Below are 20,767 nucleotides of genomic sequence, written 5' to 3'. Positions count from 1 at the left end.
TTAAAACCAAACTTCTTCAAGACGTTAATTTGGATGCAGGTCAAGACACTGCTTTTGTTGGCAAGAACAAGAAAAACTTTGAGAAGAAGAACTTTAAGGGTCCTAAATGTTACAACTGCAACGTATTTGGGCATATTGCTGCTAAATGTCCAAAAAAGAATAAGAAACATCAAGAAAAGAAGAATGCGATGTTAGGATGTTTTTCCGTCACGGCTCTTGAGAAAGAAAATGGTATTTCGACTCGGGAGCGTCAGCACAAGTAAGATGGAAAATCTTAACTCTGAGGTAATTGTTGCAAATAATTCAAAAATGCAAGTCCAAGGTATAGGTAAAGTTGATATGAAGGTATCTTTTGGAAAATTCAAAGAAAGTGAGGTTGAATTTTTAGTAGTCCTTCACGTTCCTGAATAATGCATTAATCTTTTATCTGTCTCCAAAATTGTTCAGAAGGGTTTTTCAATGATTTTTTCCAAGAATGGATGTTTAGTGAAAGACCAAAGGGGGAATGTTGTTGCAACTGCAAGCTTGCAGGTGAACAATATGTTCCGACTCAACAGACCACCCTTTGGCACAAGCGTATTGGGCATCCAAGTATTGAAACTACATAAGCTATGATTCCGAAAGTGGTGTAAAATATTGGTAGCGATAGTTCAAAAATCAATTCCATCACATATATCAAAGGTAAAATGGCACGCCTGCCGTTTAACTAAATTGGTACTAGAGCAACTAGTACATTCAGATTTTTGTAGTCTGATTGAACAAAAATCAATTGGAGGTTCAGATTACATGCTTCTATTGATTGATGATTTTTCAAGAAAAGTCTTTGTGTTTTTCATTAAAAGCAAGAATGAGGTAGAGGAAAAGTTCCTTGAGTTCACAAATATTGTAGAAAATCAGACTGGTAACAAAATAAAGGCTATTAGAAGCGACAATGGAAAGGAATATTGCAATTTTAAGATGAAGAAGATTCTAGCAGATGCAGGCATTCAACATCAAACAACGGTTCCATATTCTCCACAACAAAACGGTTTGGCAGAAAGAATGAATAGAACCATAATCTTCTCATCGAGTCTGGTTTACACAATCGTTTTTGGGCTGAAGCTGCAAATACGGCAGTTTATTTAACGAACCACCTGAAAGATACGGTTATCTATCGTTCGTTGTTTTACGTCTCAGTTTCATGTCTGATGCAAGATGTCGTCATGCAAACGTCTTACAATGGAAACAAGAATTAAAATTATTGACGAATTTAAAAGAGGAGTTTCGCTTTCGGGCATTTCGAAGAAGTTTGGCATTCCAAAGTCTAGCATATGCACTATCAAGAAAAATGAGAGCAAGGTTCTCAAAACTCTGAGAAATGCAAACAGTGGATCTTTTCGTCGATAGTGAAGGGTGAACATCCAAAAATGGAAAACGTATTGTACAAATGATTTATTGAAGTCATGTTTATATTAACGGTAACATTTTAAAGGCCAAGTCATTGCAGCTTCAAAAAAAAAATATCACCATTGTGAATTCACAGCCAGTAGTTGGCTAACATTATACAGATCGAGAAATCCTTGAAACCGAAATTATTGATAGCAACAATCTTGAAGAAATCGAAATTGTGGATTATAATAGTGACGAAAATGCTAGCTCAGAAACTAAAGTTCAAACAATGAGTCTTCACGAAGTTGTCCGAAATTTTGACAATTGCATCCAATGGGCAGAACAAACTGGAATTGAAAGCTCTAAAGTCTTAGTTCTAAGAAGTTTACGGGCAGAGACATTCAATAATAACATTCAACGCCCAAAAAAACAAATGCATATTAACGATTTTCTTTTCTTTACTAATATTTGTGTGTACTCTGTATTTATGTACATAATTTAAATAAAACTAAGACAAGTATATGCTTTAAATGTTTCGTTATACGTAAATGAAGTTATCTATATATATAAAAATCATTGCCACTCTTCGTTGTAATGTTATAACTCAACAATGCCTTTACCGATTTGGCTAATTTTGGTCTTGAATTATTTGTGAAATGCGAGAGAAGGTTTGTACGTAGATAAAATTATAAAAAAAAATCTTGAAAAGGTGTAAAATCAACATCTTTCTGTACTGCCATATACAAACAATTTGTACTAATATTTGTAGATTACCTTGGAAATGAAGAAGGAAGTTGTAATAATAAATGTACGATTTTAAATAAAGCATTAGCACAATTGGGTATGACCGCACCAAATCGTGAGATACGTGATTTTTTCGATCGTGAATTGCAACGTCAGCAGGAGTTCAATACTAATGATTTACGTTTATTCGTACAATCGAATGTAACCAAATTGAATATTGAACAATAACGTGTGTATGACACAATCATAATACAATAATCCAATAGTACAGCTGGATTATATTTCTTGGACGCACCTATGCGATCGGAACAGAAAATTTCATTGGCACTTGCATCTTCGAGAATTGCTGCTACATTATTAGAAGGTGGTCTAATGCACACTCTGCATTAAAATTGACAATGAATGTACGGGTGATTGAAATTTCAACTTGCAATATTTCGAGATATTCTGCTGTGGCAAAATTTCTGAGATTAACGTCACTTATTTTATGAGTGCACAATGGCGAATAAAAAATCAATAGAAGAATTTAATCGAACAAGCAAGATTTACGCGGTAATCAACAGCTGTTTCGGTGGTGCCTTGATATTGTTGTCAATTAGCTTTCGACAAAAATTGGCTCTCATTCCTCGATCAACTCCTACTGATGAAATAAACAAAAATTGACAGTGAACATAAATATGCGTATTCACCTTAATAATGATGCAACTGCTCATGAGTTATCAAAACAATTGTTAGAAATTGGTGATGGCAAAATACCAATCCGAACAATTTTTGTATAATATTCTGAATATTCTCAGGAATTACAGAAATCATGATTGGTTGAGAGAACGCAACATTTTAGAGCCGAAAAACAAATTTTTAAATTCAATCGAAACTGCCAGGTGTAGTTAAGACATATAAATCAATTGACAGTGTTATGAATCACGATGAGGCAATGAACTATCTAATTGAATTTTTAAATTCATCGGAACTGGCTGGTATACCACCGCATTGCTTGAATCTGAAAACTGGTTCTTTGATTATATTATTGCGAAACATTAATCTACCAAAATTGTGTAATGGCACCAGATTGGCAGTGAAAAAGTTATTGCCAAATTTGATTAAAGCTAGAGTCTTAGCTGGAAAATAAAAGGAGAAGTGTGTTTGATACCGAGTAATCCCTATGATTCCAACTGATATGAAATTTGAATTCAAAAGATTACAATATCCTGTGCTTTTATCATTTGCGATTTTCATAAATAATGCCCAGGGGCAAACACTTCACGTTTGTGGTGTTAATTTGGAGGAATCATGTTTTCACATGGCCAACTTTATGTTGCCTGTTCCAGTGTCTGTTTATTTATTCATGCTCAAAATGGAAAAACTAAAAATATTGTTTATCTAACTGTTTAAGACTAACCCATATAGACCCAGTAAGAGTACCCAATCCTTTTTGATATTTTTAATTTTATTCTTTGCTGATAAATATAATATAAACAATATATCATTTGGGTCATTTGGACTTTTCAATAGCTAGCAATCTAAAATAGTTTTTTGTTTGAATTATTGCACTTCATAATCATTTTTTTTTATTACCATACCTTATACGTAGCGAAGCACGTACCGAGCCGCTAGTATATTTATGTAATTATTAACCTAAAGATTTGTATGAAAAAAATTTTTCGATATAACGAATTAACTCTAGACCTTATATCGTCCGTTATACTGGACCACCACTGTATACAATTTTTTTTTTAAATAAAAAACAAATATTTGTCACCTCGCATTTCTTAGGAACAAACTTTAAGAATAATTTTATGCACGAAAAATAAGGTTTTTGACAGCTGGTAATATTTTGAGAAAGTGAATTTGTTCCTAAAAAATATAAAAACCTTTAAAAAGCGCCACTAAAAGTTAAAAAAATTGATTTTCAACTCTAATATCATGGCGAAATATTAAGATATTGCCTTCAAACAAATTGTTTTGAATTAAAAAAATCCACCAGTCAGTTCTTTTATAAGAAAATAAGAATCCACAAAAAACGGTACTCAAAAATGGTAAAAATGATTAATTCTGTGAAATGAAAGAAAGATCATTTATAAATAAAACGAATAATAGTGGACCAAGATGACTTCCCTGTGAAACACCAGAGTTGACACTTGAACAATTATTTTTAAAAACAACACTAACATCTGTCACTAAAGTATGACAAAATCTTAGAAAAATCTTGTCAACAAGTCTAATTTTGCCCAATGTTCTTAAAAGCATAGTATGGACTAGTTTGTCAAATTCCTTACTGAAGTTCGTAAATACGCAGTTAAATTTGTAGATTTGCTATTGTCAATTTTTGTTTAAAAAAAAAAACCATTCTCTTTCTCACAAGAAATAAAAGATCAATTAAAAGAAAGTATTTCACAGACAAGGGACTCAAAGAAATGCGGAATGACTGACAGTTCAGCTATAAGAAAACATAATAAGAGGTTTACTGCTTCACTCTTTCGCTTTTTGACCAACAAAATTGTATTGGGCTACTGTTATTTTTGGTCTTTAAAAATGGAAAAAACATCTAGCGCTAATCTTCTAAAAATATATCACGAAAAATTTGTAATAATTCATTTTCTACATGATTATCTAAAGAATAAATAACAATATTGGCTTCAAACTTATTTTAACTCCTACAAACAAATGTGGTTGTTAACTGTTTTTTCAATAAATATCCCATTAAAAATTCCACACTCAATTGGCTTAGCTTCATAAATATTGACAAAACAGCTTAAACTTCAATTATTGATTTTATACTTTTGAAAGCTCTTTAAATGTCAATGAAGTTTATTGTAAACGAAACAACATTATCAAATGGGCGCAAATGGCCTGTCAATCGGTGCATTCGCATCACTCTTGTAAATCGCTGCTGAATGTTCGAAATAAGCTAATAGATTTTTTTAACAGAGGATTCATCTGATATATTTTGACAGCTGTCAAAATTATGAATTGTTGAGCTATTAATGGGTTTTCCAAGGGTAGAATAAGTTAATCTATTCTTGATCTAAATCCATCAAAATACAAATTTCCAACCTTTTTGCATTCCATGGGGCAAAATAAATTGATTTATTTTTGATTTAAAAGCAAATCTGCATTTTTCAACAAATTTAACCCTCTTTACACCAATGCCAATACAATTTTTAAAAAAATGTTTAGCTGGGAATTTGACAGCTCTACCGTACTCGCTTAAAAAATCATGAAGTCACACTAGTACAATACAATATTGTTTAATACAAATCTGTCAAAAATAAAGTTGCGTACAATTTGTTTTATTTTGAATTTAAAATAAAATTTGGCAGGTTATTTTTTTAAGACATTCATTTTGATGAATTTTTATATGTCACTTTGACATGGGTTGTGATTTTTTTTGCTAGTAAAAATTATGTTAATACAAATAATTCTACCAGAAATTTAGCTGCCAAGAAAAATCACAAGAAAAAATATGACAAACATCTAATTTTAAACATGTCCACTTGGCCACAATTTAATTATTTTGTATTGTAATCTTAATTTAATAATGATCCAAAAATACATTGCTTAGTTGAAAAACCTAAGAAATTAAAATAATGAAATAAAAAACATATGATATCTTACCTTCAAGAAATCCCTTAGCCAAACGACATCTGGTTTTGGATCACCTATTACTTCGCAGAATATAATCACAGTATCACCTTCGTAAGCTTCACTTGAACGTGGTTTGACAACAAAAAGTGGTTCCTCAGAGTATCTGAAAAAAAAAAACAAGAATAAAAATACAAACGTCACGCTCTTAACATACAAATGTCAAATTTTGTGTAACTTTAAACTTACGGCAAGTTGCTAGCTCTGATTTGTGGTAATTTCTTTCGTTGATCCTCTGTTACTTCTTCAACTGTCACTCGAGTACTTGTTTCCACTTGGCCAACAGCATTTGATGCTACACACACATAAATTCCAGCATCCTTCTGGGTGGCCTCGGCTATAATCAACTCTACAAATCCATTTGAATCGAGAGTTGTAAGAATTCGACGACTTGGACGCAATTTAGCGCCATTTCTGTGCCATGAAACTCCAACCGATGGATAAGCCTCGACTTTTGCTGTCAAACGGATTTCTTCTCCTTCCTTGAAGCAATACAATGGCTCGAGAGGCATATAGAAATCCGGTGATATATAAGCCCGAATGCCCTTGTCAACAATCAACGAGCAATGACATGACACTGATCCAAGTTCATTGCGAGCTGTGCACGTGTAAGTTCCACTGTCGTCGAGCTTGGTTGAGTTTATTTCGAGTGTGATGAACTGTCCATCATCGCTGATGACAGTTCGACGAGATTCTTCAACTTCATCGTCACCCTTGTACCAGGTTATCTCTGGTCTTGGGAAGCCCATTACCTGACAAGTCAGACGCACAGGATATGTAACTTGAACTCGTCGATCACGAAGACGCATTGTGAAGATCGGAATGGTTTCTCCCAGAGCAGCAATATTATCACTGGTTATGAGTTCCTTCAGCTTGTGATCGGCGGCATAAAGCTTCTCATCGGATACCACTTGTAATCGGGCAAATGTTGAAACTCTTCCTTTCGAGTTTGTGGCCTCGCAAGTATAACGTCCAGAATCGATATCGAAGACCTGACTAATCGACAAACTACAAACAGATCCGTACTGTTTGATTGCAACCCTTTCAGAAGATTCTATCTGTAAGCCATCTTTGTACCAAATAATTCTGGGTCTTGGTGCACCTTGGACAACACACTCAAGGGTACATTGTTTGCCTAACAGAGCCTTGGTTTGCCCTGGTAAAATCTTAATAAATTCTGGTAAAAATTCAGCTCCTCCAACTTGTACTGGACTTCTTGTCTGCACTGATGGTCCCCAGCCGTAGCGATTCTTTGGTGTCACTCGGAAATGATATTCACAGCTGGGCAGAAGATTGAAGGCATCAAACGAGTTGATTGGGGTCATACCTATTTCCTTCCACATTGCACCTCCTTCTTTACCCACAATCCATGCATCAACACGATACGCAATCACCGGAGCGGAATTTTCACTCTGTGGTTTGCCCCATGACAAACTTATGTGACTCTTGCCGGCATCGATGACCGTCGGTTCGGTTGAAATCGGTCCAGGTGGGTCTGAGAATAAATTGAGAACAAAAATTTAATTTTCATTTGTTCTGTTTGGAAGGTGAAAATTATTCTGACTTTCTGTGATAGGTCTTACATAAAATACATAAACATATACATATTTATCTGAAAAGACTTTCAAAACATGGATGGAAACAAAAAATGAATATAATTCTAAAATATCTACAGTCGAATCCCTCTTTTTAGTAAAATGGAAAAAAATTAAGACTAATAAACTGTAGTGGAACTTGATTCAAGGGAAAGAATATTATTGCAATTGGCAAAATTCTAAAGTAGAAAATATGGAAATATGGACACAAGTCAATTTAGGGGGTTGATCAGCAAAACTTCGGTTTAAACATTATTTGCGAAAAAATTAAAGAGATGTTCTAAATCCTAACAGACTATTTTCTGATGACAACGTTCTTATTACAAAGCTGACAGTTCTTCATGGAAGTTATGGTAGAAAGTTATATTGATCCTCTTCATTCTTATTTAAATCTATGGTGCTAAACATGCTCTACTGTGCCACCTCCGAAATTCATTTGTTTTTACTTCAAAACACAAAATTTTTAAATTGAGATTTTAATCAAACATGAAATTAAGTTCAAAAAGTGGGGCCGATTAATCCATCCGTCTGTCTAATTTGAAAAAAGTTATGATGAAAGATTTAAAAAACTTACAACAATGACATAAAGAGTCGTCTGTCGGGTAAGTGAAAAGATACAAATAATTTTACATTTAAATACATTTAAAAAAAGATACACTTTTTGATTTTAGATAAATTTTAAAGTTTTAAAGTTATGTGTACACGTTCATAGTTCACACTATTTTCAAATCAAATAAACTATATTATATTTATATAGATATTTTTAAAAACAATGTTCTGTCGAATTAGCCAGTTGCATTCCGACCCTTAACCAATTAAGCCGTAATACTCGCACTTCTAGGAATGCTCATCAGTTTTTCGAGAATGTGGAATGCTTTGGCCAACCCTGGTTTTCCCTCCCATTTTGATGTTCAGAACTTTTAGACCAATGTGCACCGGTATCTCCTTTTAAATCTTTCCCTATTTTCCTAAAGCTTGCACTGTGTTTAAATATAAACATACAAATGGTCATAATAACCCCTTGAATGCTTGTTAATTTAAAAAAAAAATCTGTTAAGATTTGTTTTCTATAGCTTATAGCCACGTAAATATAACTCGAGAGTTTGTTCCAATCAGCCTTCCAATTTCCATTAAGGACAGCATTTCATTTAGAGTTGCCATTTCAAAATGTCTTGTCCTGAATTCTCCTAGTATGGGACACATGCCTAGGAAATGTTGTTTATCTTCTTCTTCTCTAATGTTGCACAGGCTACAAAAGTTGATGCGTTGCTTCCACGCCTATTTCCAATGAGTGAGATAAGATCGCATCTAGCTTTGAAAATCCATGATATTTTGTAAGGCTCCAAGTCATCGTTCCAAAACCCCGGACTTGTGCACTATAAGTTTGAATAGCTCTGCATACTGCCAAAAAGAGTTTCCATTTTGAACTGAGGTTAATATTCTGCTTACTCAAAAAACAATGCCATGTCGCATTAATATTGTTCTTTGCTGCTGCATTTTTTTCTCTACACGTTTAAAAAAGTTAATTTTTGGATTGAGCAGAACTCCAAGATATGTGTACTGAGGTACTATCCGAATTTTTTCTCCGTTGAAAATCCACTTTTCCCCGTTTGATAGCCTGCCACCGTTTCGGAAGACCATAATTTACGATTTTGAGAGATTCACTTCGAGATTCCAATTGGCGAAGTACTCTTCAAAACGTTTTCATTCTTTGAAAAACCTCCAAATCCTCTGCTAAGGTCACCATGTCATCAGCATACAACAACAAACTTATATTTAAACTGTCGATATTAAGACCTCCTTCAATAATCGCATGTAGATAATTTATGTATAAAGCAAAAAGTAAAGGTGATAAAAGGCATCCTTGTTTCAATCCATATAGTGTTTCGAAGTACTCCGATAACTCCCTTCCTGTCCACACTGCTGATTGAGTATCAGAGTATATGCACTCTAGCAGGTTTACAAATTAAGTTGAGACTACCATTTCACGTAACTTGAGCATTAATAGTTGTCTGGAGGTTTTACAAAAAGTCGCCTTTAAGTCCACGAAAAAAGCATAGACTTTCTTTTTATAAAGCTAGCTTCATGTGTACAATGGACACCAAGTTATAGATATTATCCACTGTAGAATATTTCTTTATAAAGCCAGCCTGATATTCTGTTAATATATTATTTTGTTTCATACAATTATACAACCTTTTATTAAGGACTCCCATCATGATTTTTTCTATACAATTCATGAACGAAATTCAACTGTAATTGCTGGGATCATATGTGTCGCCCTTTTATTGAAAGTTTCTTATACCCTGCATTCTTCTGTCGAATTTATTATGAACTCATATGGAATCCTATCTTCAACTGGCTCCTTATTGAACTTAACGTTTCTCAGCATATTCCTTAATTCACCAACACAAAATGGCATATCTAATTTTGAGTGCTCGACGTAGTTCTCTACATAAAGTGTGCTGCTCATTTTTTGCCTTCGATTTAGAAGGTCTCTGAAATATGCTTGAAATTCCAAAGCAGTTATGTCAGCCATCACATGTTGGCCTTCGTTTTTTATCTCCTTGGCTAGGCGCCCGCCACCAGTCTCTTCTGTCTCAAACTGTATTAGTTTTGTATTCTATTTGTTGTTGGTATAATTTTTTTTTATAATATGCCAAATATATTTAATTAAAAAAACGATCACTGATAAAGTTACCATCAATATTTTGCATATGGTACAACAAGGTCAATTTCAATATCCGTTTTTGTTCCTACAATTTTAGTTTAATTTTATGAACATTTTTTGAAAGTTTGTGTTTCTTATAAAAATAAAATGCATGGCTATGTCAACGAACTTGCTTCTGTTTTTGGTAAGTAATAGTATTTAAATTTTAAAATTTTTAAGTTTACCTATTAAATGAGTTTTCTGTTTTTCGAAACCAGTTAGCGTGATTTTTTAAAATTATTTTCTTACAGTTTTCAAATTTTATTTTAAAAATGTTTTTAGCATGGATTTATTTAGTTCTTGTTAATATACTTTTAAAATTTTATTTTCTTAAAAAATTATGACCTTTTTTCGAGGTATTGAATTTAAACAAAAATAACATTTTTTTAAAAATACAAAAAATGAAATGACATTTTTGATTTTCAAATATTATTACGACAATATAAGAGCTTGTGCAGAAAAATTATTAAAATCGGTTGATGAGTTCTTAAGAAAACTTAAAAACAAAATAACGGTTTTATGGGTGGCACCCTTCTGCACTAATACAAATCAAACCAAATAGGAAAAACAAATTTCGTAATTCCAAATATTTTTACGAGGACTTCAATTATTTTTGATCGTAAGAAACAATGCCTAGCGCGAATCTGCTTACAACCTTTTAAACTCAATCGACCCAATGGTTTGGGGTCGAGGACCCACTTTTTTCGACTTGTCTATTCTCGTAATGCCATGTTTGATTAAAATCTCGAGTTTAAAATTTTGTAAGAATGCAATGCATATGTCGCAAGCAAAAGTTCCGATTGGTTCTCTTCAAAAAGAAAATCTAAACAAAAATTGCATAAAATAAAACCCAATATCAGTTTTTTAGATTCTTGTTTTTTATTAAAAAAACTGACTTTGATTTTTTTAAACGTTTTAATATATTTTAAAAACAATAGATAAAATAAATTTGAAGGCAATATCTTGAAATTTGTGAAAACATGTACGAGTTTTTAAAATAATCTTTATATAGTATGACTAAATTTAGTATTTAGAAATTAGAATTCCTCGATGTTATTATCTGTGAAACAACATTTATTTGCAGTCTATTTTCTTCTGGTTCTTAATATATACATACATATATAGACGAAGAAAAATGAGATTACGGACAGATTTTAGGGACATTTAAACGTCAAGAAATGTCAACATTTTCAATTCGACAAATCGACCGATTATAATTACTTCCTATGAGAAAATAATAAATTAAGGTTTTTTTGATACATTAAATGACATTTAAATTTTTAAAATAAACTTATTTTGCTTGTACATTTTCATTCGTGAATTTTTCAGTTGAGAATTTTATTTTATTTATATAGAAATTTCAAAACGAGTTTGCGGAAGTTTCCAATTACTTGACAGATGTGAGTGTTTAGAGTTGCAGTCGCTCTTTTTATTTGTGCTTTCAATTGTAAACGAATTCAATTTTCTTTAAATACAGTAACAATGTTTTAATATTATTTTTTGTCAGAATTTGTGTCTTCCAAAAACGCAGCCAAATTCAATAGATTCATCCAACCTATGAGTTGTGAACCAACCTTTATTGAGTTTGCTGATTGTGAATCACAACTTATTGTAAAATTTTTAGTCTTTGATAAGGACATAAATGGAAATTGTTGAAACTATTTATTGCAATGGGTGTGAACCCTTTAGAGTCAAAAATTAGATATTGATTTGAGACTATTGTTTTTTGTTGGGGTCAATAGCCCAATTTAAAAATAATTTTTAGCCCAAAATTGAAGCCGAAATAGTAGACCAATTTAAAATTCAAAAAGAGGCTAGGATGCGACCCACACTGATAACTTCCCATCCGGTCTGTCGATTTGTCTTGCTTAAAAGTTTGTAGGTTTTCCTGTTGGGTTAAAAAAGTTGTCGCTTGAATTATTCTTACAAATTTTAAAATTACCAATAATATTTTTCATATAAAGAAATAGTTTAGTTCGAAAATCTAGTTTTGTTAAATAGATTTTTAGTCGAGAACAAGTTTTTACCAATTTTAGTAGCATTTCTTAAATTTTACAAATTGGATAAATGAAATTAATTTGAAAGATATCAAGAACCGAACATTAATTTTTACCAATTTTTTTAGGTTATTATTTTTTGAAAAAAAAAATGTAAATTCAATGTTAATTAATTTTAAAAACAATATTCGTTGATTCGTTGAAGCCATAATCTTAAGTTTTTCTTTTCAGTTTTTTTGATTTATAGAAAAAACCGTTTATTGGATTTTTTTTTCAAAAAATATACTTCTTTAATATCACGTTACAGTGTATTATATAAAATTTAATTCAAGTGTCTAGCGTTTTTTGTTCTTGAGATATTTAAGGTTAACCAAAATGTTCACCTTTTTTCAAACTGCTATGGTAAAAAAATTTACAAAAAAAACCACCCACGCAATTTTCTTGACAGCCCTTTCTGAATCCGTATGCCTTTTTATCTGTATAACAAAATTTATTTGAAGTCGATATCTCTACTGGTTCTTGAGCTATGAACGACGAAAAAAACGTCGCGAACGTACGTACACACGCACGCACAGAAATCTTTCAAAAAATCTTTTATTTCGACTCTAGAGACCTTGAAACGTCGAGAAAGGTCAAAATTTTCAATTTGACAAATCGGACCCATTACAATAGCTTCCTATGGGAAGTTAAAAATATATTTTGTATTGCTCTGGAATAGTACCCTCTATATAACCGTTATTAACTTCCCGTAAGAAGTTATTGCAATTTGTCGAATTGAAACTTTTGACATATTTGCACGTTTCAAGGTCCCTAAAATCTAAATAAATGATTTTTAGAGAGATGTCATTAGATGTATTATTTTTTGTCATCTATATCCCAAGAACCAAAAGAGATATCGACTTCAAATAAAGTTTGTTTTACAGATTATAGCATCAAAAGATGCAGAAAGGACTGAGTTGGTGATTTTTTTACTATAACAATGTAAAAATAAGTGACTAATTTGGTTGACCCCGTAAATATCATGGACTAATAACGCTAGGAAGTTTAATTAAAATTTAACATTTAACAACATTTGGTGTTGTATTATATAGTGTCACGTGATGCAGAAATATTATAATTACAAAAACTGCAACGAACAGATTTTTGTTTAATAAAAACAAAAATAAAAAAAAGATATTTTTCACCTCGAATATTTTACGAATTAAAAATGATAACTTTTTTTACAAAACACGACAATCCACATAAGCAACAAGAACTAATAAGAAATGGTTCTCGACTGAAGGATAAATATATAATGGCTGAAACACAAACACGCTTCAGCTTCGGCTTCATCTGCGTTACTTAGGCCTGCTTCGAAGTTGCTTTGAATGGCACTTCCAATTTGACATTTCTAAAATGACACTTCTGTCATTAGCAGCTGTAATTTTTCCTCAAAATAAAAAAATATGAGTTTTGAAATGGAAAAAATTAAATTTATCGCCGAAGTAGGTTACACAGCCTATAATAATAACCAATGCGAATCCCTCTTAAAGCAAATGTATTTTGTTTGTTGACTTTTCTCAGCTGTTGAGCTGTCAGACAAAGCAAATGTTCAGAAAATTTGGACTAGAGCTTACGTTTGTAGTCACATTACGTAACATTACTTTTTTTTCCTTACGATTGTCAAATGAAACGTGTGGTCGAAGCTTCATTGTGAAAGCATGCATTGAATTTCTATGTCTGAACTCCTAAACGTCAAGCGAAGCCGAAGCTGAAGCGTGTTTGTGTTTCAGCCATAAGAAAGATCTCTTAAAATTCTTCGTCTGACACAAAATTTGGTTATTAATATTTTGTTAAGTTGTATAAAAATCGACAGACGGACACATATTTGAAGTTAACGTTGTCAGTCATATCCCAGCCTCTTTTTTTTGTTGTTAAAATTTCTCAGGAACTAATAAACTCATTTAAAGTTTTAAAGATAAAGAGAACAGGTGCATATTGAAATTCTGAAATATAGAAACTATTTTGCAATAGACACTTTAGGTACAGGAGGAGGTTTGTGCGATCTAGTCTTGAATTTTATTTCACAGGAGATTCAAGACGCACTTGGTGGATGCTTTCAAGTACTTGACAAACGTGAGTGGTTAAAGTTGCCACTGTTCCTCTCATTTGTGCTTTCAATCACAAAAAATAATTGTCTGTAAATATTTTAACAATATTTTTAGAACATTTTATTGCACCACGAACTTTATAATGGGAAGTGCAGCCAGCGAGTTGTGGACCACACGCTTTTTAAGTTTTATAACTATGAGTCACATTTTATTTACAAGTTTTTTGTTCTCAGCTTTATTTGAAGTTTATATGATTTAGTCTTTAACAAACACATCCATGGAAATTGTCGAAACAATTTATTAATATGATTATTCAGAACAAATGGATTTTCGCTCACTTCGGAATTTTTGTTAGTATAATTGGAGCGCTTTTGACTTACTGGATTCTTTAAAAACACTGACTATTAAGGGTGGCTAAAAGGCTCATCTAGGCTATCCCACCTTACTTTTTCGATAATAAGGCCGGTTATGAACATGACACATAATTGGCAATTCGTTTTTAAATAGCTTTCTGGTTAGCTAACATCATTTATTGATTAAATACCTGCATTTTTTAACCTCACTTAGACTGACAAACAAATTTTCATTATTTGCGGTTTTTAAGATACATTTTTTGTGTTGAAATAAGACAAGTTAAGAAAAAATAGTTTAATAACATTTCATAAAAATTTCTCGGAATTTTTTTGTGAAAACTCAAAAAGTATATTTTCGGCTAAATAGTGTTAAAAAATTCTAAAACGAACTTACTGAATACCTTAATTTACAAGTTTTAACTCAATCGTCTGTAATAGAGAGGAAAGATAAGCAGACAGGTAATATGAATCGTCAATTTCCTCACAATCTTCAAGTCATGTTTGATTAAAATTTCGAGTTCGCCAAATATTTCCTGTATATCGCTATTGAAAATCTGTCAGATTGAAATCAAACATAATTTTGTGGACTTCCTGATTAAATTTTTGCGCTAAATGCGTCAGTATCCAAATTTCAAAAAATTTTAAATACTATAATCTTTTCATATTTTTGTAAGAAAAATCAGAAAATTATAACAACCACACAATTAAAAAGAAAAACCCATTTTGTTCATTCCCCGGAGAAACATTTTATTTTATTTTTATAATATTTCTTGTATATAATATTAATGTGTGTGTTTGTTGTGTGTTTAAAAATTTGTAACTTATCAATGAAAAAAAAATAACAATAATTAAATAAAAATATACTATAACAACAAAAAAAATTAAATACACTTTATTAAAAGAATCTCTTTTTTTTCGAAGGAAGTCTATTTTTTTGTGATGAGGTTTATTTCTAAAAAAGGAATTATTAAGTCCATCCCACACTCGGCACAAGGCAATATGACATATGACATACGACATAATGACGTTTGTGCAGGATGCCACATAGCATCTAAATTCCATATCTTTTTCTATCATTTCTGTTCATTTCTATGTAAAATATTATATCTCTTTACCAAAGATAATTTTTCATCCATTATTCCTTTATAATTTTATAAATAATATTTATGATAATTTTGTGAATATTTAATCTAAAAAAAAAACAAAAATCAAAACAATAAAATACGCAGGTAAAATATTCTTAAGATTTGGGAATCAACGGTTGAATTTAATGAAAAATCTGAAAGAATAGAAAATTCAGAAATGTTTATTATCAATTGCGCATTGACACTTATTTTTGACACTTAATACAAAAACTTATCGAACAGAACAATTGAGGTGCGTTTGACACAAGGATATCAAAAAGACCAGTTTGACATAACTAAAAGACTTTTCTAATACAAAATAATCTATCACAGAAGTCATTTTTGACAGTCGAATATTATAAACTTACCTCTAAAGTATGAAGTGTCTGGGAAGCTTTCTAAAGGTTGACCCCAACGTGATGTTGGTGTTGCTGATCGGGCCCGCTGAACTACCTGTTTATCGAACCGAAATCATATTGAAATTCTTTATTATTATATTTTTGTATTCAAATAAAAACTTTTGTTTATGTTTTTTGGCTGTCAGATAAAAACTAGAATATTTTATATAAGTAGGCAATAAGGTTAAAGGTATTAACTTTGTGTTATAATCTATTTCTTTTTGTCAGTTGCAACCTATAAAAAAGTAATAAGCGTGAAAAAGGATTAGATTGTTTTAGAGAGCGAGAAAATAAGCAAAAGCTAGAAAATCAACCAATGCCTATTGATTGAGTTTTTACCGTGATTGTGACGAATACTCGGTCTGTTCCGAATTCGTTACGAGCCACCACAAAGTAGGTACCGGAATCTGCAACCTGCGACTTCTGTACAGTGAATCTGATGTAATCGTCTGAGGCTTCCTTGCTAACACGGTCTGTTTTGGTGATGTCCTTGGTGCCCTTCAATAGTGTCACTTTAAGAATAAAACAAAATAAAAAGCTCTCAATAACTTTTAAGCCCACACACACGCGATCTATTTTTTAACTTACACTTCGGTTTAGGTTCACCTTGCAGTCTGAAAGATATTGAGAAAGGATCACCAACGGCAATTTTCATCTCCGTCTCTGGCCGTGATAAGAACAATGGTGGTCCAGCAGCCTTGCCACCTTTATCGGCTATGTCTACGTTAGCATGTGTTTCGAGTTTACCGTAGGCGTTTGTAGCACGGCAAGTGTAAGTGCCCTCCCATTCTGAAGCCGCATTCGAAATGGCCAGAGTGTAAACTCCATGATCGTAGAAGGTCCTAACGTTTGGTTGGCCAGTAAGAGGTTCTTTTGATCGGAGCCATTGCACGTCGATGGGGCTACTGGTTGGAAGGAACTCAGCCATAATGGCAATAGTACCACCAGGAGTAACTGTTTGGTTACCCAGAGGATTCTGAAGATGTGGCTTGTTGGGATCGCGATGGAAGAAGCCATGTGTCTTCTCCAAAACGGCCCTATCCTTGCCCCTGAAGTCAACTTGATGAGTTATCTTCTCCTCTTTGACACTGTTCCTGGCAATAACCGAATAAAGACCGGCATCTTTTTCGGTTGGGTTATTGATGATAAGCTTGCAGTAGCCATCGCTTAGGGAAACCGGGCGGTATTTTTCATCAGCATTGATCATATCGCTCTCCTTCATCCATTGAATCTCGGGTCGTGGGTAACCCCGGACACGGCAGTCCAAGACGAGTTCATCCTCGTTAAGCGAGTAGGTATCTAAATGGAGCAAAAATGTTAGAAGAAGAAGAAACATTTACACAGAGATAAACATCAAACAAAAATTATAGACAGAGTCACGATACACTGAACACAGAATGTGTGATGACTCTGAGGCAGAATCCTTGCTAACCCTTTTTGTATACCTTTCAAATAACGAACAAACGTTGGTGGCTGAGGAGTCTCGTCGTGACTCTGGAATACCTTCACCTGTGCATATGAAAAAGCTTCGCCGTACTCGTTGAATGCTCGACAAGCATAATTTCCTGTATCATCTCCTTGAACGGAGAATATCTCCAAGGTTGCTTGACCATTGCTGTAGACCTTCTGATATCTCGAACTCGATGGCAGCTGCTCGTGATTCTTCAACCAACTAATCTCACAATTACCGACCACATTGCAAGAGAGCCGCAAATGTGAACCCTCCAAAACGGTTCGATCATTAAGGAGCATACTGAAGACTGGCTTTCGCCTAACTTCAGCCCCACAGCTAGAAGCTTTCATAGCCGAACGGCTTTGAATAAATTCTTCTTCATGGTGGTGGTCGTCTCTTTCCGAAGGCCGATAATGCTTGTAGGAGTCATCTGTACTGCTGGTGTCAGTATGTCCATTAGTGTATGCCTGCATTTTTTTAAGATCCACCGCCCTTAAAGTCACTGCGATAGCTTCAATCTGGTCATCAGTCTCGGCGTAGCAGGAAAATGATCCAAAATCAGAGGAAATCGGATTGCGAATCACCAACTTCCGGAGGCCCCCAACCTCTTCAAACTGACGGTAACGATTGTTCGAAATAATGTGATCATCTTTGAGCCAAGTTATCCTTGGCCTTCCATGAACATTGCACTCCAAAATGATTTCATTGCGATGGGCGTCAAAAGATTCTAAAAATAAAATAAAAATATGATCCCCGAGTTCCCATAACAAGACTTCTTTTCTTATTCAAACCTCTAATCGCACTATCAAAACTTGGCGGAGGCTTGTAACCTGATCCTGATTCATAGATGCTCAAAGTGCTCTTAACTTCTGCCTGGTGTTGGCCGTTCTTCGCAATACAGCTGTATTCACCAGAATCCTCGGTTGTGGCGTCATAGATCTCAAGACTCAAGGTTCCATTTATATTGTATATTTTATGCTTGTTGTCCTTGAAGATTCGTTCTCCATTCTTGTGCCACTGAACTTCATCGATTGGACCGGAAACATTACAAAGAAGTTGGGCTTTGTTACCGCTACCAATGATCATGTTCTTTAGCGGTGCCTCAACTCTAAGTTTTCTCTTTGCTTCTCTTGATCTAACAGCTCTCTCTTTACCATCCTGAACCACAACCTTTTCTATTTCCGGTGCTTGATGCTTTTCCTCCTTGCGCACCTTTATGTGATCAGTGACATCTAGGAACTTGCTCAATTTCATCTGACCCCCGATACTTTCAGCATAACAAGTATAGAGTCCAGAGTCATCCCCGTTTGGATTGGCTATGATGAGTTGCTTAATGCCTTCCAGCAACTCCACAAGCTGGTACTTTTCACTGGGAAACTCCAGCAGTAAGTTATCCTTCTGCCAAAATATATTTGGTTTGGGATTACCAGAGACCTTGCATTCAAGGATGATCTGGTTACCTTGAGAGTGATATGTGTCTAATGGAAACAAGTAAGATAACAGTAAATTTTTGACAGTGAATGACGTCACAAGGGAACAAGCATTAACATTAGGTTAGTAGCAAATGAGAAGACAAAAGGGAAATTTGTTTTAACGTACCTTAAAGTTGACAGACATTTTGATACAAAACGATCTCGAGGACATGACCAACACTTTACAACACACTAGCCTACCTTTTATTCCGACCGTAAATACCGGTGCTACCTCTTCTTCTTCCTTCTTCAAGCTGTACACAAATAGAGTACAGGTGCTCGTTACTTCATTCTCAGAGCCCTTAACTACCAACTTAATCTCACCAGCATCTTCTTCGGTTACCCCGACCAACTGGAGGTAACAAATACCATCTTGGCAGGCAAGTTTACTCTTTGGACCGAACGCGATCATTTGATCGTTACGATACCAACGGGCAGTTGGATCTGGTCCATCAATGTTGACTACCCAGCGGACGTTGCTGCCGGCGGAAACGGTACGGTTGGAAAGGAAGTTTCTCAAGTAGAGCTTCTTTTTTAGATCTGGCGGAGGTGGTACCTCACGTCTACTGGATGTGGCTTCTTCATCATCCTTCTTCTTCTTTTGTTTCTTTTCTTTTTCTTCCGCTGTTTCCTCAGTTGGGGCCTTAATTGGTGGAATCGACCTACCTGGGGACGAAGCACGCTTCTTCCTCACTTCAATGTGAACCAAGTGAGTGATTTCGGCCTTGTCTTTTCTATTTTCGGCTTGGCATACGTACTTGCCACTATCGCTGGGAACGGGACTGCTGATGAAGAGTTCACAAGTGCCATCAGCGTGGTAAATCTGCTGATATTTGTCGCTTGGTTCAATTTTGACACCGTCCTTAACCCATGTAACTGTTGGTGTTGGTAGACCTCTAACGTGCACATTAAGTACAACTTCATTTGCCTTTTCATGGTAACTGTCCTTAATCGATCGTGTAAACGTCGGTGGGCTATCGGCATTATCGGAAAGTTTGTAGACTTCAAGCTTGCAAGAGGTAACAACCTCTCCGGTGCCGTCCTTTGCAATGCACTTGTACTCTCCACTATCGCTTTCTTGGGCGCTTACCAGTTCCAAAACACACAAGCCCTCGCGGAAGCTCTGTCGCACCTTTTGGCTGTAAACGACTTGTGTTTCGTCGTGCATCCATTTAACGGCAGGCGTCTCGTTAGATTCACAATACGCAGTGAGCTTTATACGAGAGCCCTCAGCAACACAACGATCTGTGGCCTTAGCCTTGAAATGGATTCCAATACGCTTCTCGCGCTTTTCTTCCTTAGCCGGAACATCCGGAATAACAAGGATTTCCTCCGGTTCTTCCTTTCCTTTCTTTCCCTTCTTTCCACCCTTCTCTTCTCCGGCCGCTGAACCCGCCGCAGATGGAGGCCTCTCATCTTCCTTCTTTCTCAACAAACTCTTGTCGGCATGGAAAACACCGTGAATATTATCGGCAATGTGAGTTTCCTTGCCTTTGAAAAGAACATGATGCAAATTCTCGGCCTTTCCAGCACTGTTCTCAGCCTTCACGACATACTTTCCAGAATCTTTGTCACTTGGCGAATCGATGATCAACTCAGAAGTGCCATCAGTATGGTTGATAATTTGATACCGATCTTCGCTTTTTATCTCCACGCTATCTTTGAACCAAGTGATATGTGGTGTTGGTTCACCACGGGCCCCAGTTTCTAAAATTAGCTCGTTGGTATTTAGATGATAGGTTTCTGAAAAATATATCAAAAACATTGTTATGCAAGGGTATTGATGAAAGAATTCAAACCGATTCGATTCGGTTCGGTTCT

At 34.4% G+C, this 20,767-nt stretch overlaps 1 protein-coding gene and 1 long non-coding RNA gene across 8 annotated transcripts in view; one reads left to right on the top strand and one right to left on the bottom strand.

Annotated features, from left to right (window-relative positions):
- LOC129949298 (muscle M-line assembly protein unc-89) overlaps positions 1-20,767 on the bottom strand; it is a 111,604-nt gene that overhangs the window by 46,437 nt on the left and 44,400 nt on the right. For 4 of the 7 annotated variants that reach the window (XM_056060673.1, XM_056060675.1, XM_056060672.1 and 1 more), the window contains 7 exons: positions 18,266-18,952; positions 17,467-18,201; positions 16,610-17,320; positions 16,361-16,533; positions 15,992-16,076; positions 5,944-7,249; positions 5,728-5,860 (listed from right to left, as the gene is read on the bottom strand). In XM_056060673.1, the coding sequence (XP_055916648.1) occupies positions 5,728-5,860; positions 5,944-7,249; positions 15,992-16,076; positions 16,361-16,533; positions 16,610-17,320; positions 17,467-18,201; positions 18,266-18,952 (3,830 nt within the window). Of the gene's footprint in view, positions 1-5,727; positions 5,861-5,943; positions 7,250-15,229; positions 15,779-15,991; positions 16,257-16,360; positions 16,534-16,609; positions 17,321-17,466; positions 18,202-18,265; positions 18,953-19,147; positions 20,690-20,767 lie in introns of those variants that run through there. The other 3 variants (XM_056060678.1, XM_056060676.1, XM_056060677.1) reach the window with 3 other exon arrangements.
- The window catches only part of LOC129949301 (uncharacterized), a 43,352-nt gene continuing 30,415 nt past the window's right edge, over positions 7,831-20,767 (top strand). The window contains exon 1 of the long non-coding RNA XR_008782021.1: positions 7,831-7,951. This is a non-coding gene — a long non-coding RNA (uncharacterized LOC129949301). The remainder of the gene's footprint in view (positions 7,952-20,767) is intronic.

The sequence above is a fragment of the Eupeodes corollae genome, chromosome 3 (genome assembly GCF_945859685.1).
Source record: "Eupeodes corollae chromosome 3, idEupCoro1.1, whole genome shotgun sequence".
Lineage (NCBI taxonomy): Eukaryota > Metazoa > Arthropoda > Insecta > Diptera > Syrphidae > Eupeodes > Eupeodes corollae.
The sequence above is the reverse complement of the archived record's forward strand: the minus strand, read 5'-3'. Positions and strand labels throughout refer to the sequence as shown.